The sequence below is a fragment of the Odontesthes bonariensis genome, chromosome 5 (assembly GCF_027942865.1).
Source record: "Odontesthes bonariensis isolate fOdoBon6 chromosome 5, fOdoBon6.hap1, whole genome shotgun sequence".
Taxonomy (NCBI): domain Eukaryota; kingdom Metazoa; phylum Chordata; class Actinopteri; order Atheriniformes; family Atherinopsidae; genus Odontesthes; species Odontesthes bonariensis.
In genome coordinates this window covers 29,701,832-29,717,837 of record NC_134510.1, presented here as the reverse complement: position 1 = coordinate 29,717,837, position 16,006 = coordinate 29,701,832, and the positions used below count along the sequence as shown (strand labels likewise).

Sequence of the window (16,006 nt, the reverse complement as noted above, 5' to 3'; positions counted from 1 at the left end):
CTTGGTATCAAACTGTCCAGTTTGGATATTGACAGAATATTACTCAGTTTGAAAACACACAAATACCCTTGTATACTTGAACTTGGAACACTCAATTGTGATGCGACCAGACACATGCATAAATATACATACATGCAATCTCAGACAGACAACGACACAAGGAGGCTGCGAGACAAGGACAGATCCGGTAGTTAAAGCGTAATGAACACGTCCCCAAGGCACGCGCTTGGCATTCCCTTGAATGATGGACTGACAGTAATACCGGGGCAGATGGGTGCGCTCCACGCCCTGTTCAACACCACACCACACACACACACACACACCCACAAACATGTACACACATCCTTCCCCGATATATCCTGGCCCTCTCTCTTGCAAGAGATACCCCCTGTAGGTCTTCTGAGGAGGTGGGGGTGTAGCAGGGGTGCCATGTATGTATGTGTGTGTGTGTGCACCTCGAGGTGGGGTGCACAAGTATGAGGCCCCTGTCATGATTTAGGCTTCCATGCAAATTTAATCAATTCGAGTACCTCTCGCCAGCCAGGGCTCATTAGCAGCAATCTAAAAAGGACGCTCTTGTGATCCCCACCTCATTGCAAGAGCCAGATTTTCAACTTGGGCACACGTGTATACTCACACAAACATACCCAGATATCCAAATACTTGCACACAAATACACAAAAAAAGGCATGCAGATTGGGCAATGTCAAGTCTGCAAAAATTTGCCTTCAGACAGCTTCCCCCTGGCATGGTGAAAGACACTGCCTGCGCACCAGCCCACCCTTCCTCGCTTCCTCTGTCCCGCCTCTCTTTCCACAAAAGCCCCATGAAACCCGGCTTCAAGTTAAAGGAGAGGGGGATACACAGATAAAGACAACCTCTCATCCCCCTAACCCTCACATTTGGAGATACCCTCCCAACACTCAAACCCCAGGCTACCTCTCTCTTCTCCCCACCTCTCACTCTCCAGCTCTCCGTAATTGGGAGATTGATTATCACCGTTCTTAACCAAACTTAACCCCAGATCTGTATGCAGGGCAAGTAGGTGAATGAGGTGAGTGGAGATGCTGCATTTGTGGTTTTTGTAAAAAATCAAGTACGAGGCTAAAAATCACATAGGGAGGTGGCTAATTTGTATCCCGCATCAGCTAATAACAAGAAAATGTAAATACAGAATAACCAGCAAGTTACTTATGAGTTAAGTTTTTATGATGAAAAAACAAACAAAAGATAAAATAAGCAAGCAACATAGAAGATATTTAGTGTACTCCTTTTGTTGCTTTGAGTCTGAAATCTTATGGATGAGCAAATCATCATCAAACAAATTATAAATATGGACATGGGTCAATGACAGATGCCTGAGTGAGAAAATATGATCAAACTGCTCAGCAAAAAAGAAATTTCTTGTTTCAAGTATGTATAGAATAAACAGGGTGGAAAATTTAAACTAATATTAAATGTGCTTCTTTTTAACAGATTTTTTCCCACAATAAGTCAGATAACTAAACTTAGAGAACAAAGATCTTTTGTGTTGTCGTCCCTCTTAACCAGGCTACACTTTCACTCTTGAGCTGTTTCTATATATCAGGGTCAATGTCATACCCTGCAGCTGTGTGACTGCCACCCAGCTCCATTTCTACCCCCCATTCCAAAAGTGACTATTCGTTAACAAACCTCAAGGGTCATTAACTTTAGAGATGGCATATGGGGGGCAGGGGGGAGGCAGGATGGCCTGTGCGAATAGTCCAATGAATTATGAGGCTTTTGACAATAGAGGAATGCCTGTCTATATCTTTAAAATCAGAAGGTCACCCACTGCCCACCCCTGAGCTCTGCCCCCAGTGTAAGAGTCCCGTTGCTGGGGGGAATGAAAGGAAACCTTGAGGAGGAACAGTGGCTCGTCTGTGCTGGGGTCGTATAGTCAGATAGGGGTCCCGGAACTGCGCACACAGTGTTTTGACCCCTGGGCTCTCCTCGACGACCTTCATCCCCTCCGCTTATGGACAGTGGGCCTCAGGGTCCCGGTTCACGCACGCTCTCTCAGCATCATGACGCAGTAACAGAGGGCAGGGAGGGTGAGAGGAAGGCGAAAGAAGGGAGGGAGAGCTGGCCGAGGATGTAATTCAGTGGTGTACACAGGATACAACACAGCTGTGACATGAATGGTCAAACAATGAAATGCCAGAGGGGTATGCTTTTGACTTTAGTAAAATCCATTCATTTCACTATACAAGTTTACTTTACACTTATATAGTAATTGATCTGTTTAAAAACAAATAAATCAGCATGTCATATAAACACAATATTTGTTGTGATTTAAAGCTGGTAGCTTTAATGAATTTCAAATGAGAGCACCTAAAGCAGTATTAGTCTTTTCCTGTTTTGGCTCATTCTGAGCCGTTGGCTCACCTTTGCTCTGTCAGCAGTGTTTGAGCCAAGGCCTCTGGTCCCTCTCCTGCAGCCCTTCAACCTCTCACTGCGCCTGTTGACACATTCATCTGGTTCCTACTCCTTTCCTCCCCTTCGGTGTCTCCCAGAAGAAGCTGATGGATGGGCTCTGTTTATGAAGCTGCTGCCACCCCAATGATCAATCAAATCTGGGTCGGTGTGATCCGTTGGTGGGCGCCAGTTCTCCAGTCTATTCACACTTTCACTTTGGTTACACTTGTGACGTGCACATACATGACCACACAGAGGCTGGGACATGATGGAGGGCCATAGAGTTAGGGAATTTTGATTTAAGTGAGCTAATAATAAAGGAATTATGTCATTATCAATGCTCGCTAATGGTCATCCAAGTCCTACTTAATTTAGTCAGCTTCAGGCGTGTCTGCCCTGCTGTGACATGTGAAAATGGCGAGTTAGAGGTCTTCATCAGCAAACTGGTCCTTCAGAAGCTTGCCGACTCAGCTGAATCTGACTTAGAATAGTCCAGCTGTACTGTTTAACAGCAAATGAGCAAAAATTAAATAAATTAAATGTATATATATATATATATATATCAAACAAAACATTAAAAGCAGATTATTTTTTCTGACTTTTGAGGTTGAGTAAAACCTGGATATTAAGTGGTGCGACTCGTATATAATTCACTGAAGAAAAAGAAAGATGGCAAGATGTGTCGTAAAAATCCCAAAAGAATATAAATTCTCTGGCTATATCGGAATGAGCTCTGAAATGGAGCATCACTGTCTGTTCTGACAGGTTTAAAAGTCAGATTTAGGGTCAAACACCACACTCTCTCCTTTATTGAATCAGCGACCTGTTACACTGAAAGAGTGGGTAAAAACATACATTGAGAACTGAAAATAAAATTTTAGTAACTGCATTTTAAACTTTAAGTCTAAAAGGTAAATCACGCTTTTAACTATTAGGATCCATATTAGCCAACCAAAATTGCTGTGTTTTAGTGTCCTCTGTAATTATTATTTTTTTCCCCTGTATCAAAGATTACCAATGCCCCCTAGTGGACAAAATAAAGCCTACTGCTACAATTCTAACAGCTCAGTTTAGGCAGCACAACATCCTCCGAGGAGGCTACAGACTAAATTTGAACAAATATCATCCCCTTGTCCTTCTCATTTCAGCAAAAAGCGTTTCGCAAAGTTAATAACCACCCCAGTTATCTTCATGTCAAGAAACCACATCAACTTGTATGTTTGCTTTGTGTTTATTTGAAAGAAACTAGAAGTATTTGATAAATATGTACAAAACTGCATAGCTGCAACAATAATGAAGGAATGAATATAATTCCACATCCCTGTTAGAATCAAGGCTGTGTAGGTATTCACAGTAGAAGTCCATTATGTTGCAACTATCCCATCACAAAGAGTGACCGTTTCTCTGCCTGCCGAGTGGTCCTGTCTCAGCGTTTCCTCCTGGCCTCAAACTTGTAAATAGCTGCAGCATTTGGCGTTTCCTTTTTTACCTTCACTTTCTTGGTCTTATCCTAGAATATGAGGAAACATTACCAAATCAGAACACTGTGGACAGTCATAATGCACTGGCATCAAAATACTTGGTGTCTAGGAATTCTCACCTGTAGGTCCTTACGGGTCTGAATTTTCTGGCTGATGACAAACATTTTCTTCTCTCTGTCAATCCTCTGGGAAAGGATCTTATACTGATGCTTCCTTTGCCTGGCCAGCTTCTAAATGTACAACAAAAATACATGACGCTCCCATCAGTGGGCTGAGCCAAAGAGCCTTAAGCCAATAACCATTATTTTTTCTAAAAGTTACATTTTTTGTATTTTTTCAGAACAGAGCTGTCAGTAAAATTTCAGATGTACAATATCAAAACTAAAGGAATGTGTACAATCCATACTCATAAAAAAAATATATATAATAAAAAAAAAAACATCACAGACCTTTATACTGCGAGGCTCCACAGCTCCCTGGATGCTCTTTGTCTCCAGGGTTTTCAGAGTTGGTCTATTGTACACTCTGTCCACTAGCTCTGGGGCCGTGTCGAGGTGGCTCGCCAGGTCAAATTTCTGCACTGAGAGCACAAAAGGTAAAAAAGATGGCAACTTCTCTCAGGATCTCAGGTTAGCCACTCAAAGGGATTGTCTCTATACTAGGTCTCTGCGTTCATTATGCAGCAAACATTTGTACTTACCATCCTGCTTGGAATCCACAAAAAAAGTGTGTTTGTTTTTTTGTTTGCTTTCCGCATCCAGAAGATGGAGCTCCCCTTTCAATCTCTCAATTTTCTGAAAGGCACATTAAATGCAGAGAAACATTACAGGACATGCTGAAAAGGACATCCTCAGAGAGGCTGATAATATGTACACGGAACCCTTAAACTTCTGGACATGTCTAGACAACAGTGCCAGAAGAGTCATTACGGCACGTGTACTGTAAGCGCGTTTGTGATTTTTGAGTAAATGACTCACTATTGTCGACCTGTGTCAACCAATCAGTCACAACATTAAAGCCTCCTGCCTTAAAATGAGCACTAAAACAGCTTAAACTGGTCATTTGGCCATTGCCAGAATGTTGGCAGCACAGTCTTGTGCTGGAGCCTGACTGAACCTGGCTTGTTCCCGTACGCCTACGGGTTTACAGAATGGGTGCCTTGTCGTGCTCCTCCAACCGCTCCGGAGTAGTCAAACCCTTTGTCCACAAGTAGTTGGTGGCCGTTTAAGGGACGCCACATAAAAAGTTATCGTCAGTGTTGTTGGGGTGGTGAAGTGAAGTGAGCCACCCTAAATCAGCTCAAGTGTGGCGCAAAGGAGGTATTGCTGACCTGAATGTTTTTGTTATGTCACGCAGTCACTGAGTGCTGCAATGACCAAACATAGTTGCGCCAACAGTCAGTAAACATGTTTCTGTGAAGAAGGGAACTGTGGCCATTCTTGTAGACCTGAAGGCAGCACACTCATTAAAAAATACTGTGTGCATTTGGTGTTGTGTTCCTATCACAGTCCCTATCATTCAGAGCTGGAAAAAAACAAAAAAACAAAAAAAGCTTGTTGTTGGGAATGAATGCCAATCAAGCACTTTCACATTGTCTTGCAAATTAGTAAATCTGACTGCGCCTTCCTGAATAAATTAAGTCCAACAGCCTACAAGAGATGAGCTCTGGCCTTTGGTATCTCATGTAAGAGTTTTTGAAAATACTGCTATTTAATCTGAACAACTTTCAATAATACAGCCCTGTTAATGCCTGGTATTACTATACGTCTTGAGTAATCCGATCATATAGTGACATCTGAACCCTAACAGATATGATCAAATCTGACATGTTTCACATCTGCCTCGGTCCCACTAACAACGGTATTTTCATATTATTCAAACAGATGTGATATGAGAAAGAAGTTACATAACAAAATCCTCGAGAAAACTCTGCAAGCACACCGTTGCTGACTAAAGATGGTTTGAACAGAGCAGAGCCTAAACTTTGCCACTGTGCTCTGCTCACAGATCACTTTTGCAGCTGGACTTAACAGATGTGGCACAGTATGTTTATCGTTTGATGCATTGTGTACACAGAGCTGTCCAGTTGGGATCGCACCTTAACATACATGATAATGCTGGACGTGTTGATCGGGTAGGATTTTAAACAAACTGAGCATTGAACAAAGTTATATCTTTTTTAGATCATGAACCCAGTTCAGGAAGTTGCATAGTCTTAAAATTGGTAGTTCAGGAACATACATGAACAAAAGTTTAAGTGTAAAGGCGTTGCATTGGACAGTTGAGTCCTGGAGACATTTAACGTACCTTTGCCTCTGCAACCCTTTTCATCTCCACATATCTGATATCCTGCGTCCTCATCACTTTCTTCTGTTCCTCTGTTATCTCCACCTCCTCCTTGGATTTCTTCATCACGTGAACTCCCTCCTGTCAACAGGTCACAAAATAAACAAATTAAATACTCAGGTAAGACCCCCATATAACTGAATCTAAGGCGATGATCTGATAAAGATGCTGACAATCACCTCCAGTTGAGAGTTGATCATGTTGAAGTAAAACTCATCTGGGTTCTTCTCCAGAGCTTTCTTTCGCAGAGCAGCGAGGGTGTTTTGTTTCTTGTGATAGTCACTATAACAAAAGAAATTGCAAAGTTAAACACAAATAAATATTCAACATTAAGAATTTGAACTAATTAAAACGTTAAGTGTCCAACTTACTCTGCACGGAGTTTGTAGTCTTTCTTCTTTTCCAGCAATCCGAAATTTTTCCTGAAACCAGGCTGGTGGGACAAGACATTTTATCATGAGTATTCATTTCTGCCTGCGTCATGAAAACACAGCCTCACATTTATAAGTCTGGTTACAGTTTGTGGCCATATTTCATGTGCCTTAGTGAGCAGATTAGCTAACAAGCTAACCTACAAAACACTGAAATGCTCACCTGAGATCTTTCATGGTGGTTTCTCTGTCGGGACTTCAGTGCTTTCCTGAACGACGACATGATTTAAAACTGTCCCTAAGCTTAGTAACTACCAAACAGAGTCCTAATAAAAATATATGAAGCTTTCCTAGTAAACAGAGCTACTGAATCCGCCCCGTTGCTCTTCAGGTCTGGTGCTTCCCTGAGAGCTGAACACGTGGGTTCCTGGCGTCCTCACAGCGCTGCGCTTTATTTCACTTCCGCAGATTCGCAACTTAATACTCACTGAAAACTTTACACATAATAAGTCCATAGGATCGCGTTGACAAGAGGATGTTATTAATTATTATTTATTGGATACTTGAAGAATAAGTAAAGCCTTTAAAATGGCGTTTTCCATAAATGAAAATGCATTAAATTTGGTTCCGCGGACTGTAGATGTGTGTATAAACACTAGAGGGCACTGTTTTGTTGAAAATGCTTTCTTTCTTTCTTTCTTTCTTTCTTTCTTTCTTTCTTTCTTTCTTTCTTTCTTTCTTTCTTTCTTTCTTTCTTTCTTTCTTTCTTTCTTTCTTTCAAATTAAATTAGTAAACAGTCTATTTGGAGATGTTAGACAACATTATCTTTAATGAAGTAGCTGTCGATTACCTGATAAATGAATTTATAGATTGTGGAGTCATAAATGTGGTGTTCTACAGATGTGGTATTTGAGTATTTCCACTTATTGTTTCCACTACCAGTGGCAGATGAAGTACCAACATACAAGTCAAAGTTCTAATACCACACCGTGAAAATTTTCGAAAAAAAGTTATCAGTGCCATGTAAGTGTTTTCATTATAGATTAACCTGCTGAGTATTTTCTTCTGGAACCATTTGATACTTCTGTTAGAGAAAGAGAAAAGAATGAAAATACAGGAAAACTTGATTGATTTATCCCAACTGTTTCAACTGTTTATGTTGTATTAACTGTTTTGTACTTTGAACAGTCCATCATTTGTTTTATGTGTAAAGAATTTGTGAAGTCAAGTTTAAAGTGCAAAGTTGTGAGTTACATATTTCCTTTTGAGGTGTAGTGGAGCTGAGGTAAAAGGTATCATAAAATGTAAGCACCAGCGTAAAATACTGAGACACATTCGGTTTAGTTCCTGTCAATTTGGTCAATTTAGAAAACAATAATTCATGCAAGCATAACGGCATGCATAACTGTCTAGTTACACATTTTCAGGAGCATTCTGCCAGTTATGATGCCCATGTATTCCCATGTTTTCTGATAAGAATCCAGAAGTTTTACCTTCATTCACATGGAATAAAGTATTTCAATATTGAATTAGAGCTTTTTTTAAAGTTTCAACACTTCCTCTATCACTGGTGTTATGAATTGTTCAGAAATGAGTAAATGAGTGGAAATACATTTCACTACATTTACATCAAAGTAACCAAGTTTCCTTATGAATCATTTAGTTTCTAAGCCCTTTATTTGGCTTTAAGTACCCAATACAAAAGTTGCACGGTATGGCTCACTAGCAAAGGCAAATGGGATTAGCCATATTTATCCAATTAGAGGATCATGGCAGTTTGTGTTTGCCATTCTCCAGCTGTATACACCACAGGCCTGGCACAAGAAAGACCTAAAACAAGCGTGCGTCAACACAAGAGTGCTGCTGACTTAGTATGTATTGGCTGCACTTTTCAGACACTAAATTATTTTGGTCATTATAATGAGGGATTGCATTTGCCAGAGTGCAGAGTTAACACTAATTGGTAACAAGTTTATTTTTTTCCAACATGAAAATGGTTTAGTAGGGATTCCAAATTCTCAGTTTGATTTATGTCCAGACCAAGATACCTAAAATAAATTTCAAGAAAGCCCTGTAATGTCTCTTAAAAACACACTTTCTCAAAGAGGAAACACACAGCAACTCCCCATTTAAATTCAAAACATTTTTAAAGTGAATCCCACAGATGCTGCATAACCAACATATTATGATTTCATGCACATTGTTTTTTTTCTTTCCATTTGGAAAGTGCAGCAGGAACTGAGAAGATGAGGGAGTCACTGCTCTGGCTTTACCCCGGGAGAAAACACTGTCCGCTTCCTGACGGGATATTTTGGGGCGAGGAGAGACAAAGACAAAGCCGCGGCGGCACCAGTCCCCTAATCTCACCCAGACTTGCAATTCTTTGTGGATGTGAGAAGAGACCAGTGAGACATTGTGATATTCCACTAAACAACCATTTTTCCCCCATGAAAGCTCACTATCCCCCGCCAACCACAAGGAATTTGTTTTATACGTGTGAGATTTGCCTGGCATGCAGAATGTTTTGTGGGCGATGAGACCTATGAATGGGATCAGTGTTTCCACATTATGTCACAGGCTTGTTTATCAGTCTGATGGCTAATGGCCCTGATTCCTGTGAGGGTTTCAGCCCAAGGCCTGACTGATCCACTCACCCACTAACACATGTTTAGCTAAGCAAACATAGACTTCAGCCAGTATTTACGGGTTAAATATCCACTCTGACTTACAGGGCTTCGTGCTGTTTAATTCATATGAGTATTTATCATTACAAGTGAAATGCCTGGTGAGCCACAGCAAGGGTAAATACTACTTTGGAAATCAGGGGCTCGTAACAAGCTGATGCAAGAGCGGGAGCACAGGAGCTTGTGGGTTTGTTCAGGGTCAGCAGTGGAGGAATGCCCTTGTGGAGCAGATGCAGAGCCATTCGGTTTGCTAATATGACCCTGTAAAAATAACACTGCTGACATATTGGAAGACTTCTGCACTTGGGCTGAGCTCAGGACTTTGGTATGTCTCCCCAAACCATGGTTGGTCCTCATCTTGAGAGAACCGGCAAGACGGCCCTTTAAAAAATGCAGGAGCCAGAAGTTGGTTCTTTAGCTGCCTCTCCTTTACGTGGTTGTGGTGGAAACTAGTAAAAGAACTAAAGTCATGAGGTGCTTGTAATATACATTTTTTGGTATCTTAATACTTGTATTCCACTTTCAGAGGAAAACACTTTTAATATTCTCTCCTATAAGATTTTAAAGTGGCCTTATTCTTCTTTGGGGGGGTTTCCCCTCTCCCTCATCGTGCTGAAGCTTTTTTGCACGCTACACCGAAGGGTTTTAATCTCTCCCACAGAGGACACTGCCTCTAAACTACCTGGAACGCCTTATTTGTAGTCGATGCCTTTACTTAATGACATCACCATGAAACATATTTACATGATGCCTGCCTGGCACACCTCAAGCAATGAATGAGCAGCTGCTTCACACTTTGGCATATGTTTCTGACGAATCGGTATACCATTCAGAGCAGACTGGACCTTTCCCTTGCATAGCCCCTTAAAAGGAGCTTTTCAGACAAAGGGTGATAAGAGATGTGATAGAAATATACAGTATCTGAAAAATTACATGCTTTTTTCGTCTTATATTAAAGTAGGTAAACATATCATTGTATGTTCAGGCAAGCAGTTTGGCAGTTCCCAAATCACAAATCGTTGTCAGTCACCTCCAACTTTATACTGTTCCCCACAGTTTCTATACTTTATAACTGCTAGATTCATTCACAATTTTATCTCTGCACCTTCTTAGTCTTTTCTTTCATTAATAATCTTTCTAATGTCCAGACTGTTTTCATTCATGAGCATCACATGAGACAGCTGAAAACAAATGAATATCGTGGCAGATCACACGCAGTGTTCGGAATTAGAGAGATTCCACCACTATGTTCCAATTTCTTTGTCTCATGATCTCATATGTTTTGATGAGACCCCTTTTGACCTCTGAGATTTTTTTGGTGTAAATGTAATCTTATATATTGTATACATTTTTTGGGTTATTCTAATAATGCAGTTTACCATACTAATTTATGTTACTTACGTTGTGCTAGTGTGACACACTTTATAGGATTTTAGGACTTCACAAAATGTATTTTTTCAGGGCTGCTGATCAGTTTCACAGTTTATGAAATATTACAATTTTGCAATACATTATAGAGGTGTGTTCTCCCCGTGTATGCGTGGTTCTCTCCGGGTACTCCGGCTTCCTCCCACTGTCCAAAAACATGCATGTTAGGTTAATTGGTGACTCTAAAATTGTCCTTAGGAGTGAGTGTGAGCGTGCATGGTTGTTTGTCTCGTTTGTCTCTGTGTGGCCCTGCGATGGACTGGCGGCCTGTCCAGGGTGTACCCCACCTCTCGCCCATTGACTGCTGGGATAGGCTCCAGCCCCTCCGCGACCCGACCGACGGATTCAGCAGTATAGAAAATGGATGGATGGATTATAGAGGTGAAGGGCTGCACGGTGGTGCGGTGGTTACCGCTGTCCCCTTATAGCTATAGGGTTTCTGGTTTGAATCAGCAGGCTCCTCCTCCTCCTGGACATTTTGTGTGTATTTGTGGATGTAGGTCCATGCACTTTTGAACTGTAGGCTTAGCTCATGCTGTATCTACAATGGACGAACCTGGTTAGTACATACCTTCATTGACTCAATTTGATCTCTGAGTACAAGTCAAACAGCAGCAGTCTCACAGGAGTTTAAGGACATTTTGCAAAATTGTCACTAAATGAGTGATTAACCGATGAAAAGGTTAAAAAAAAGTCCATGAGGAAGCTAGAGGCCATTGGCGATGACTACCCATCTTATTGTTTCTTGTACAGCCAAGTATTTTCTATAAGTACTTGCCCTTGTTTTACTCTTTTCTTTTGTTTTCAGTTGCTGTTGACTTTTGCTTTAACTTGCATTTTGGTTTTGTTTAGGCATTAAACACAAGATGGTTGTTTATAAGGAATAAATACTGGTTTGGTTAGATTTAGGACATCATCATGGCTTGTTTCAAAATAGATAATTTCAGACTACAGCATATTGCAAAGTTCCTTTTCCTGGCTTATGAGTTTGATGTTAACCCACACAACAATATTGATCTTTTTGTTTTGTACATATTTCACATACAATACACTGTACTGGTACTGGACTGGACTGGACTGCCATGTAAATGTGACATGGTGGCCCATTTCTCACCAACAGTCCAGAGTATGAAAAAATGCTACCTACTAAAAAAAATAAGTTTTCTATACAATTAACAAAGCAGGAGAAATAATCTCACATTTTATCAGTTTGATTTGAAATTTATTCTATAGTAGGAACCCACTATTAAAAGGTGCCCCACCTGAATTTGCTACAGCAGTAAAATGTTACTTTCAGGTCGATGCATCAGGGGTAACACTATAATCATGTAAAATATGTTCATATAGTGTGACACCAACAGAGGCCATTAATACGGCCTGTGATCAGGTTGTTGATTCCATACAGTATGGGTGCACTGCTCGGTGAGATATTCAACATAGTTCCTTGAAACAAGCTAATGTAAAACAAAACTGTCCGCAACTAAATCCCAATATGGTGTTTATTTTCTGTACTTGATTTCAAGACTGCACCTTGTGCCACAACAGGGTTTATAGTGGAAATAAACACAATGACAAAGTGATGAGAGGCAGATGTTTTGTTTTATTTTGTTTTTTCAGATAATGCTGGTCTACCGGAATATGTTCATGTGTGAAAAAAAAACCCATCTTTGCTGATTTTCTGAAAAGCTTTTGTAGTTGATGGTAATTTGATTGTTCATTAAAAGCACATCTTTTCAAACCAGCAAGTAATTCCTTGTGCTCTTGTATTGGAAGCAAATTAATTTTCTGTGTAAAATATCCTCTGCTTGGGTGATGGTTTGTGCTTCATATCTCTCTGTATGATAAATGTTTTTGGCCCATCATTCCAAAGTTTTTTCATCATGTATGTGATGAAAACAGACTCATATTGTAAAAAGCCATACCCACATCTCTTAAATGCAGCACTTAACAGCATAATCACCTCGTTAGTCTTGTGCTCAGGGGCATGATGCTCATTAGAGCTAATTTCACTCAGGTGTTTCAAACCACAGAGCTCAAAGAGTTTGAAGCTTATAGTCTATCACTAAATTCAATTCCACTGTAACTCTTTTAGCTTGTTTTTCAGAGATCAAATCAGAGATATGTTTCATATTCACCTTAAGGTAAGAGGAGCTACTCTTGACCTTTTTTATAAAAGAAAGACACAGTGTAGGAATCATCGTGCCATTTTTACCTCAATGAATTGACAGGCCTGTAACCTTTAATTTGTTCCACACAGTCTGACAGGACCACGCCTCGGAGTGTAAAATTAGAATTTATAATTAGGGAGTTGTGGGGAATTGAGGGGTCAAACCAGTGTAGATCACATTCCCTAAGTTGTCACAGGACCATGAAAACCAGAGTCACAAGTTTTAACTGTAATGTTTGTAATGACCTCTTTCATGTGTAAAATTGTTCATTTTCTTTGGTATTTACAAAAAAATGTAAATAAAATGAGGCCAAATCAATAAAAGATAACATTCACATAGTATTGTTTAATGCTTTTAATATTTAGCAAGGCCTCACATGATTTACTCTAAAAGGTTTAATCCAACAACAGTGATTGGTAATAACACAAAAATCTTTTCTTTCTAAAACTTTCCATGATGGATTTTCTCAGAAATATCTTACTTGAGTAAAATGCCAGTTGCTACATCTCTGTTCTTGTCAGCTGTATATTTATGATGGATTATTATGCAGCTGTTTGAATTTGTTATCCGGATATCACAGCAACAAATATTCATAATTCATTCTTACTCCCAACCCATCTCCTGTGTAGGAACATCTCTACCGAGTATGGATTGGAAGTAGGAGACTCTCAGATGGACAGAAGTAAGATCCTGTGGGTCTTCCTCATCCAGACTGACAGAACGGTGATGACTAACCAACCAGACCTTATTGTGGTCAACTAACTGCAGAAGAAGGCAGTGGTGGTAGATGTAGCAATCCCAAGCGACAGAGACACTGAGAAGAAAGAACACATAAAGCTTGAGAAATACCAAAGGCTGAAAGAGGAAGTTGAAAAGATGTGGGAAGTGAAGGCAGCAGTGGTTCTAGTGGTAATTGGAGTACTTGGGCCGTGACCCCCAAACTGAGAGAGTGGCTCCTACAGATCCCAGGAGCAACATCAGAGATCTCCTCCCAGAGGAGCACAGTCCACGGAACAGTTAAGACACTGCATATAACCCTCCTGGTGTTTTTATTTTTCTTTCTTTTGGGAAGAATTCTGCATCAAGATATGGCAGATGTGTTTTGAGTTCATTATAAAGTATTGAATATACTATATTCTGATATTCTGAGTATTGATTTTGAACCTTTCTTCCAAACACAACCTCTCCAGATGTTTGTAACATGTACAACACAATTGCTTTTGAAACTCTAAATTCTTGTAATTTCCCAGTAAAGAACATCACAAGGCAGCTTCGGTTTTCTATGAGTAATCAGTGTCTAAGTATAATGCCAGACTTTAGTCTCGCTAACTCAGATAAGACAGAGAGCATGAAAAATACAAGGTGCAGTATGTGGTGACTGGTCAGCTGCATATTACTTCTTGATGTGATGACACAAACAAGAACAATGCTGTCCATCATAAAAGCTGGCGCTTTAGTGTTTTAATGTATAACTGATTAAGTGTAATGACAGAGGTGATGAGAAGTAATGATCCTTATATGTGTGACAAAACAACAGCAGGGTGAACATCGCTCCCACTTGTTGAGTCATGACAAAAATGAACCATTAGGACTGGAGACACAGTAAAAGGGAAGTATGACTTGGGTTGTTCCTTGGCCCGTTTGGTCATATTAGGATATAAAAAGATCAAGAAACGTCACTTAGTGAAAGTGATTACTTTGGCTGTTTGCTGCTGTTCACTCACAAATATTCATTTGTGAATACTTCTTCTCCAAATTTTTGTTTTCTGAAAATGAGAAGAGACAAAACACACACTGAGTCCCTCAAACAGTGTTCATTCATGATGAGCCACCATAACTGACACACAGTTGAAACCTGATTATGTATTTATTTAACTGATTCATTCATTAATTGATAAATGAAAAGTTCAACTCAAAGAAGCTAAAAGAAAAATAAGCTAGCCAATACCCTACACACCCTCATATCTCATGATATGCAGGCTTTACAAATTCAGCCCATAAACCCAAAAGAAAAAATAAAGCTATACAATTCTATTATAACTGTCTAAAATAAACTCTACCCAAGACAAAGAGCCCTGTAGGAATCTACCCTCATGCTTGAACTTCTCTCTGCTTTCGTTTGAAGTCGCAGAAAAGAGGGAGGGAGGGAGGGACGAATGCTTTTTTTGGGGGGCGGGATCTTGTGACTTACCAGCAACTTCCTCAGTAGTAGGACAAAAGTAGCCGGCAAGCTGCATCCCTCTTCGCCACAGAGCTTTGATTCGAGTCAGAAGGGACAAAGAAAGTTTTACAGCTGGAGAGCGACGCTCCTTAACCGTCCGTGTAGTGATCTGTGAACAGATCCCAGACCTGATCTGAACGGGTGTCTGCTGGCATAAAGAGGGAGGAGGGTTTCCACTGTCAAGTTGGAAAGGTGCGTCCACACTCCAGACGTTATTCCTGGTAAGACTAAGAAAAAAAATTAATACAGCAACATCGCTTCTTTTTTTTTTTTTTTTCTTTTTTTTTTTAGGGTCGAGCGATTATCAAACATCTAGAAACTGTTCGAATTGTTTTAGACCATTTAATTGAAAACAAACTCGCAATTTAAAATGCATCATTAAGCCAGATGTGTTCAGCTGAAGATATTACAAAGAATCAATGAAATCTGAACCTCGGAGATATTCGAGATTATAAGTAATAACATTACTATGTCTAAAAAAAAAAAAAGCAAAATGGTGGGCACCAGGGTGGGCAAATTTAAAGATTTAAAACCAATCCAATTTATGGATGTTTTTATTTGTGATCACTATTTGTAATGATAGAAGTGGTTGAACAGGTGGTCGACCCATAACCATTATTTGCACAGTAATCCCGATCCATTAACACCTTCAGGTCATTTTTACTCCATGCCTTTCATTCAAAGAGGCATGGAGTAAAGTCCAGTGTTTTACTGGACTTCAGCTGTCCAGTAAAACACTGTGAGCAGACAGATGAGAGATGGCCTGGGCTTGACATTATGACACATTAGTTATACTCAAGGGGACCCAGGAGATTAGGCTGCAAAGTACAAGCAGAAGACAAGAGAGGATGTCATCCCAATTTTTCC

The 16,006-nt window shown here is 40.1% G+C and overlaps 2 protein-coding genes across 3 annotated transcripts in view; one reads left to right on the top strand and one right to left on the bottom strand.

Moving 5' to 3' along the window:
* Positions 1 to 3,640: 3,640 nt before the first annotated feature.
* On the bottom strand, positions 3,641 to 7,043 carry utp11 (UTP11 small subunit processome component). Its single transcript, XM_075466743.1, has 8 exons — positions 6,861 to 7,043; positions 6,638 to 6,699; positions 6,446 to 6,548; positions 6,228 to 6,347; positions 4,621 to 4,714; positions 4,370 to 4,500; positions 4,040 to 4,150; positions 3,641 to 3,949 (listed from the first exon to the last, which is right to left on the bottom strand). Exons 1-8 carry the CDS (start codon positions 6,918 to 6,920, stop codon positions 3,866 to 3,868), a joined length of 765 nt encoding a protein of 254 aa, XP_075322858.1. The 5' UTR covers positions 6,921 to 7,043; the 3' UTR covers positions 3,641 to 3,865.
* An 8,095-nt stretch (positions 7,044 to 15,138) lies between these two features.
* Positions 15,139 to 16,006, top strand: part of fhl3a (four and a half LIM domains 3a) — a 29,959-nt gene continuing 29,091 nt past the window's right edge. The window contains exon 1 of one of the 2 annotated variants that reach the window (XM_075466030.1): positions 15,139 to 15,331. The gene's annotated coding sequence lies outside the window, so the exon portion shown is untranslated. Of the gene's footprint in view, positions 15,361 to 16,006 lie in introns of both variants that reach the window. The other variant, XM_075466029.1, reaches the window with a different exon arrangement.